At 39.7% G+C, this 8,509-nt stretch overlaps 1 protein-coding gene across 1 annotated transcript in view; it reads right to left on the bottom strand.

The window, feature by feature from the left end:
• The window catches only part of PARD3 (par-3 family cell polarity regulator), a gene marked incomplete at its 5' end in the record, with an annotated part of 308,728 nt that overhangs the window by 115,297 nt on the left and 184,922 nt on the right, over nt 1-8,509 (bottom strand). The window contains one exon of the mRNA XM_009647030.2: nt 5,817-5,927. Coding sequence (XP_009645325.1) covers nt 5,817-5,927 — 111 coding nt within the window. The remainder of the gene's footprint in view (nt 1-5,816; nt 5,928-8,509) is intronic.

Raw genomic sequence — 8,509 nt, forward strand, 5'->3', positions numbered from 1 at the left:
AAAGATGAAGAGAAGTTTATTATATGCTGGAGATGAAGACGCTTATACCCTTAGGAAACGTGTAATACAGGAAGCATTTTATGGAATGACCGAATCCTTCAGGAGAAAAATATCAATGTTATTTTAACTACTAATGAACACACAGAATGTTTCACTCTAAATTTAGGAAAAATTGTTACATGAACAACACTCACTGAAATTGAAGCCTTGTTTACATTCACACCAAAAATGCTGTCAGCCTATTGATTGATCTCCAAAAGTAACGGAAAATCTGCCAATATGGAGCCAAACGCCCAATCCACCTCCCCCAGACAGCATCTTTGCAAGACCAAGATCCTCGGTCATCTCTCCCACTCTTTCTACCATACTCCAGCAGCTGCAACGGCATCACCTCCTACCTCCAACCCCTAAAAGCATCTCCCCAGTCCCTATTAGAAAAAGTGTTTTCCCCTGGTTGATAGTGAGGTGTTAAAGACTCACTCTGCCGTACAAAGCCCTGGTGAGGTCTCCAGCCCAGAGTACCCCTAAAGGGCCACCTGCCCCCCGGGCCAGCCACGCCACCGCTATGCCAGGAGCTCCCCGTCCCGTCCCTGCCGCCCCAGCCGGCGGGCGCCCGTCCCACTGCATGACCGATGCCAGCACTGGTGACATTTGCACAGCCGTGGATAACAGGAACAGCGCAATTATGTACGTTTAATTCCCTTTGTAACTAAAGGAACAAAGGTTATGTTTTCCAAAATAGAAAGGGGGAGAACTAGCAAGGAAGCAGGCTTCTTTTCCAGATGATAACTATACATACGTATGTACGAAGCGCAGTATTGCTTTGCTGTGTGTTAATTGTCCTCCAACAAGTATAGCAGAGACTTGGATTGTACAGTGGCTTTTTCAGTGCAGAGGAAGCCCTGGCCTCCAAAAGCCCCTGTCTGACTGCTCCATCATCCTCCCAGCATTTCTGGAGCCTCTGTCATAGCGCTGCCACCATAACAGCTCTTTAATTCTCTTCCAAAAGGTTTCTCCTTACCTCCTCAATACTGATCCTCACAACACAGGTGTTTAAGCACCTGATTTTGCACCCATTTCAGTGGAAGTTGAGGAATAATACAATACTAAGATTAAAAGACTTTTATGGTAACCCAGCGATAGAACATTACTGAAGCTCAATTAACCAAATGGAGAAAACATCCTACAGACTCTTCTTCTAAGAGGAGGAAGCACCTCTACAGGGGGATTAAAGCATAAGCAGTATTCGCCCATAGCTGGGATCACATACTCTGAATCATGAGATTACATCAGAATTGCAACTTTCACCTTTTAAGCATTCTCTAGCGGTGAACCATGCTGGATACAGCTGAGTTTGTTGAAAATTTCACAAAGTATGTTTATTTCCTTCCTCCGTTATCTACTACCCGGGTACAAAGAGTAAAGCTGTTTGGGTGGGGGAGCACTTGGTTTGCGAGAGGAAGTCAGTCCAAGGCTGAAGACACGGCCGGCATGCATGGCCTTGCCAGGCGGGTGTCAAGAACTGCACGCGCCTGAGCTGAAGAAGGGCAGAACACGGGCAAAGGTTTTTGATTTGCTAAAGATTTATTTCATAATGAACACAGAGCTCCAAGGAAAAAAACCAAAAAATCAACAAAAAAGGAATCCAAGGAAAAATCCAAGGGTGAAAGAGGGAAAGACGAAGGTATCAGAACCTGCTGGTAGAGTGATGTTTCTCTCCAGCAAGGGCCATCAATAAAAAACAGAAGACAAAAGCAGTAGGTGTTCTGAACAGTTCTGTCTTCCCATCTTCTACGGAAGAGCCTATACTACAGGGTCTTGAAGAAGTCAGAAAAAATTTCAAGGCAAGCAGGTTGCAGGATATTGATGGACACACTGGCTACATATCGAGAAAACCCTATCCTGGAAGGCCCTCAAATATGAGATGTAGAGACTTTCTACAGTGGACAGGTCTGTGAGCTTCCAAAGGCTTAGGTCCAGTAGCACAGCAGAAGGTGACCATGCATACAAAAACTAATGGGGTTGTAACACTAATTCCTTTTGGTCACTGACAAAAGTTTCAAAATCTGGTTTTAAGTCTATCCTACACAAGAATGCCTGTGTGAAACTATAAGCAGTTTGAAGCATCTTCAAAAGCTCAAGATATCCCACGCATCTCCAATCTGTAAAATCCAGGACATTACTGTTAGGAGGATGGCCCAACCACAGGTGCATTGGAAGAAGACCTTCTATAATAAAACCAAGAAGGACTCAAGACTGTTTTTGCAGCCTATCTGAGAAGATGTAGCATCTCAGTGGTATCCAGTTTTAGTAGTCCAGTGATGGACGGGATGACAGCACGGCAAAGAGGGTCTCCAAGTTAACATATATATAAAACAGTTGTGATTTGACCCAGGAGTAGAGCTAATTCACTTCAGATCTTATTTGACTTCCTCAAGACTCTGCAGTATAGTCTCTTTCTTAGGAGACACAAAGCTAAGTTCAGAAAACCTACTGTTTAGTTTTGTCTTAAGGTTTTGATTGGTGCCATTGCTGGGAAGAAGCACCTTTTCTCACAGCACACCAGAACCCATATGGATTTTCAGATCGTGGTTTGCCAGACACTCAAGGGTAATGCAAGCAGATTTCTTTCTCTGGAGTAAACCAGTGTTAAAGAATAATGACACAAGGGGACAAGGTCCTATGGCCTTGGATGAACTGGTAATCCAACGTTTAGAGAATTTACAAATAGAAAGCATTTTACAGCAATTTTGGTAAGATTGGTGGGTGGTCTCCTCAGATGATGCTCCTAATTGTTCCAGTATACTGTTTCATTGAAAGCTGCCTTTATTTTCAACTAGGTAATTTAATTTTCTGTTCAAAATTACTTTAAGATTGTCAGCAAATGCGTATCATATACAGCTTGAAATATGCTCCTTAATAAGAAATTATTATTAATAATATGTTTATAAAAGGCAATTTTATTCATTTCAATCATGGTAAATTGAAGAACATTAATTTGCTTATTTGTCTCATAATCAATATGAACACTACTTTTAAGACTTTAAAGAAAATACTATTGTAAGCACAATACTATTAAAATTATCAAGTCAAAGCATAATAATTCCACAAAATTGTGGGCATGATTGATTTTTTAATGGACCGTTCACTTGTTCTCTGACCCCCTAAGGATTTTTGCTCCTAGCCTCTCATACATAGTAAATTCATTAAATCCAACCTATTTCCCCAACGTATTGCATCATTATAGAGGTATATAGTATCAAATACCAAGTAAAACAGAGCAAGCGAATTGTACTGCTAAAAACATTGAGGGGGGAAAAAAACCACAGAAAACAAAGTTAAAATAGCAGCCATTACAAACCAACACTTGTTAAGTCAGTAATATTTTACTCTGCCTCCTAGTAAGCATTTTGAGGGATTGTTCAGTTAATTTGCAGGAGTACTCTTCATTAATAGCATGTATCTAACATCATTATTTTACAGGATCAAAAGGAAACTCTCTGCAATCTAACTGCAAAAATATTTAGTCTCTATGGACCAAACCAACATCTGAATTTTTCAGAAACATAAGGAAGCACCTCACACATTTGGTTGCTATTTTATTGGTTTTTATTAGTTGTACATGCCACTACCCCAAAGAACTTGCATTCTCTTATAGACACAACACAAAGCAAAGCAAATACACAGTTAGACGGGAGGAGGAGGACCTGTGTTACGATAACATCAAGCTGTTATGAAGTTCTGGCACATGCATTTTCTGCAGTTTCAGTGAATACATAAAATTGTTTTTATGACACACGAGGAGTGAGATTCCAGGAAAGATTCAAATTAGTTAGCATAACTTGATGGACAGGGATTAGGAATTTGCTCCATGCATTGGGGGCTATACAGATAATTTCATAATTCTACCTTGGTACCCAGCGTGACTATTGCAACCTCTCTTACATCACCACATGGACAGTCTCTACTCTCACCATTCTTACTGAGAGAGCCAGTCGGAGAGACGGAGAGACAGAGAGAGAGAATGAGAAGAGAGAAAACGTTACTAACTCAAACCTCCACGTCTTTCTTCTTTGAATAAACGTATATGGCTGATTTTCTGCAGACCCGAGGTTACTAAGAAACCCTCCATGCTGTGCAAGCTTGGGTTCAGCACTGTGCACGTGTGGCTAACCTTCCCCTTGCCCTGAGCTGACTGGAGTGACGGAGGCAGCTTTCAATGTCTCTGCACCCTGGCATGATTTTATCCACAGAGTGGCTAGTCTGTCCATGCGTAAAGGGAAGTTGACTGCACAAACACCCTCATATCCAAAGTCACTTATTTCCTTCAGTTCCAGCATTCCCCTTTAACATCTAATCTGAAAGCACATTACCCTTAAAAACAGGAACAAATTTAATGAGCCTCCTTCACTTCTGTTAAAAACCAGAAAATAAAAACCATTCAGAGAAGTAAAAACAACCAAGCACTGTGATCCAGCCACCCTCTACTGTCAGAATGGATGGAGAAAGACATGAATAAATTTTTACATTAATTTATGCTAAAGAGTTATCTGTTAAAGAGTAAAAAATTTCCCATAATGTAATCCAAACAGATGGTCACAAATGATAAAGTTTCTGCAGTTTAACAAGTTACTGCTGATCTTCAGTAACTAACACATGTATACTCCTAGCCTGCCTTAACTGTAACGTAAATCACTCAACCCTAAAAGAACTGAAAGCAAACCATTTTAGGTTTAACTGAGGAGACCACACAAGAGTTACTGTGGCTCTGCTATTACAGCGAGCTGATAGAGTATGAAGCCATTTATATTCTGTTCTTAGCCACAGAAGACCAAGGTGCATAAAGATGATGGTCAAAGGAATCATTAGGACTAACTCCTGTCATACCTCCCGTACAAGGACAACAAAATTTCCCTCCATAGTTCTTGCATCAAACCTCAATTTATGGCTGAGCTATAGCACAATTTTTAGATAAATCATTCCAATTCATACTTGACTTTCACTGCTAAACGTATCTGAATCTATTTACCATTCAGCATTCCAACTTTGTAACCCTTTAAAGTTTGTCTCCTGATGAGGATTTGTCTACTCAAAGAGGTCTTCTCTCCACGCACATCCCTGAATGCTAGTTAATTTACAACCTAAGCTTTCCGAGATTTTGACTAAATTCATGTAAGAGATACCAGAGTCCAAGTCCCCATATTGAGGGCTACAAGAGACAGGATGAAAAGGAGATTGGAAATGTTGAGAAGAGTATATGACATATATAACATAGGTTTTTAATGTTAAAGGAAGCTGACAAGGAAAAATAGAGGTACTCACCACTCATTTTTACAATTAGCAGTTTAATATACATATCATTCCATAAACAGACTGCATGACACATAAATAGACTGAACTCCAGTGACAAATATACTGGCAAGTATAATTTTTTGGTTTTTTTTCTAAATATATCAATGAAAAAACTAGATATGCAAGACTTTGAAGAAAAATACAAAACATATTTCATTCTATATAAATATTTGTTTTCTGAAAATGTCAATAAAATCAGTTATAGAATGTATAGAGAAAACATTTCATATTATTACTCCAGTCTCCTCAATAAGGAAAGGAGCTCTGGGTCTATAAAAGATGCTTAATGCAGCCAAAGAAGCTGTTGATACTAATGTCCAAAATAAATCCAGCTTTCTCTTGTTATTTAAAGTATATAAACATATAAACATTTGGGAAATTTCATCAGTGAAAATTGAACTTCAGTTATTTAATTAAAAAAACAAACTCTCTCTATCAAGGTTTAAGCAAATACTGAAGTCTACCTCTCCTGTTCTTGCTTCATTCGTATTCTCTCCTCTTCTGAAGTAAGAGCTTCCTGCACTTTTATTTTACCAGTTTTCTCACTCTTGTCATCTTTGCGATGTTTGCCAAACCTGTTAATAACACACAAAAAAAGAATCTAACTTGTGAAATGAACAAAACTGTATTTTCCTTTTCCTATGACAAAGAGTCTCCTCCAAGAAGGGCTGCTTGGAAAACAGGAAGGGAAAGTGCAAAGACCTCGGAACCTCAATTTTTAATATTTTCAGGCTGCTTTGGGGTATGGTTTTTTAATTTTATTTTTTATTTCACTCCTCTTAAAAGTTTACAGAATTCCTCACTAAAGAACAGAATAAAACAAACCAAAATAGGACCACATTCCTTTTTTTCTGCCAGGATTTTGGGGTCACTATTCTTAAATACACATTCAAACAACGCTTTAGAAATTACTCAACGCTATCACTGCCAAAGAACGCAACTCAAGTTTACATTAAGTGAAGACTTTCACGTATGAACTGCAAGAGACACTACGCTGTATATCTGACAACCGCCCCATATGCAGTACCACCCTCGGCACCCGCCCCACAAGCACAGCTTCACCACACAGTGGAGGCCATCCAAAAATGGAAATTTATTCTTCTTCAGCACCAAGGTTTTTTTTAAACTTTGTTACTCGTGACTCTTTTCCCCCAAGGGCATTCCAGTGCAAGGAGGGTGAGTGGAGGAATGGAGTTGGCTGGGCTGCCCAGACAGAGTGGGATGCTGCCAACCCAGTGTTTGCCCTCCTCATGTCTCCTCTTCCCCTCTACTGGCAACATTTCAAGTATTTTAGGTTTCTTCCATATTTGCACATTCCACTGTTTTCTTTTAGACTTTCAGGGAGAGCACAGTTTGGCATTTGAGATACTCCGTTATTATTAGGGCAAAATTGCGTGTATTTCTTAGATATTTCAGACCTAGTCTGAAAGGAATGACTTTTGTATAGCAAGAACTAAACTAACACATAAATATAGCACGTAAATACATCTAAAGGTGACATGGCAGTTTTCTATTTAAGGCAGAAGGGATACCATGTATCTATTGAACAGTATTTTATAATAATACATACCTTTTAAATGTGAGATCATTTATCATACCAAAAGCAGCAAGAATTTCACTTTTTTTAATCAAAGGCTGAGATGAGAGCAGACTGACACTTGCGGCACTTCACACTCGGCTTCACATCAAAAGTGAAATGAAAGCACTGCAACGTGCAAAGTCCAGCAATGGCGCGGACAGGACACCCCAAATGCTCAGAAACAGTGAAATAAAACACAGAGTTCTTAAAACTTTCTTCTGACCCAGGAATATAAACTCTTTTAAAATATTTGGAGTCCCCCAGGTATTTATGATATTTTCCCTGTTGCTCCTGTTGATTCCAGTACAAAGGCACTGTGTGGGCTGAAGACGGACCGCACAGCCACCCTGCAGAAAGATTAATTTCTGGCCACTCAGTCAAGAGATGTTATTACACCACGTAACCATGTTTATGGCTCTTAGGGCAGCTGTTTCAAAACACAACAACACAAAAGTACAGTGTAGGAGCATGTACACAAACTTTAAAGTGCGTGGCTGTTCTCCACAGTTCCCAGATTGCTCATTTCTAAAGTAATTCAGGCAGATGAAAACTAAAATTGTTCATTAATAATCAACGGAAAAGGGAAAGGCAGAGGACATGATAGGGTTAAGAAACACAAAATACAATATAAAGTTAGTCTCTGGTTTTATAATATGTTATATGTAGAACTGACATACTTAAATTCAGTGACTAGAAACACCAGCATGTATTGTTTCAAACATCCACCTATTCATTAGAGAGTAGTCAAAACCATTATACAAAACATTTACATCAATGACACAAGAGATCCAAATCAAGTTCTGGATGTTGTACACCAGACAAAAGAGCACGGTTAGTTTAAAATAGCCCCAAATCCTCTAGCCAAGAGAGGAGTTTTGGCAGAAAAACAGTGGAACTGAGCCATTTTACCCTGATACGCAGAGAGTGCCGGGGGTGGCAGGGGTCTGACTGACAGAACGCGCGGAGCTGCAAGGAGACACACAACATATGTGGTACTGTAGCACAGCATCTCTGGGATGCCCGCATTTGCTTCTGTCTCCTGCCTTCCTTGACCTATTCCAAATGTCAGGCAAAGCAAAGGAACCAAATTCTGGAGTAGCCAGTTTATTTTTGAAAAAGAGCTAGTGGTTAAAAAAAAAAAAAAAAAAAAAAGAAGATAAAATTGAATTAGTTAGTACCCATCAGGTTTTGGCAGCAAACAGAATTTCTACCACCATAAATCAATTCATTGCAAGTATGAACAGAAATATACTGAAATCAATACCTTATTAAAAAAAAATAAAGTACACAGGAAATTTCTAATAATCCTTGTAAGCAATCTAGTAAACGTCTGGTCAGGCTGTGTAATTGTGGGGAGAGTACTTCTAATGCTAACATACAGCACAAACCTAGGAACGATCGATGGTTTGAGTTTTCAGATCCAACCCTTCCAGGCCAGAAGACCCCACGCTTGTGCTGCACAGGAGGCAGAGGTGGGTTCAGCACACAGGCAGCGCTCGGAGCAGCAGCAGGGTTCAATTTGCTTTGACTCATAAGCAAGCTGTGGGCACAGCCCTTCTTCTCTTTCAGGGTTTTCTT

This window comes from Egretta garzetta, unplaced genomic scaffold (genome assembly GCF_000687185.1).
Source record: "Egretta garzetta isolate BGI_Z169 unplaced genomic scaffold, ASM68718v1 scaffold369, whole genome shotgun sequence".
Classification (NCBI taxonomy): Eukaryota; Metazoa; Chordata; class Aves; order Pelecaniformes; family Ardeidae; genus Egretta; species Egretta garzetta.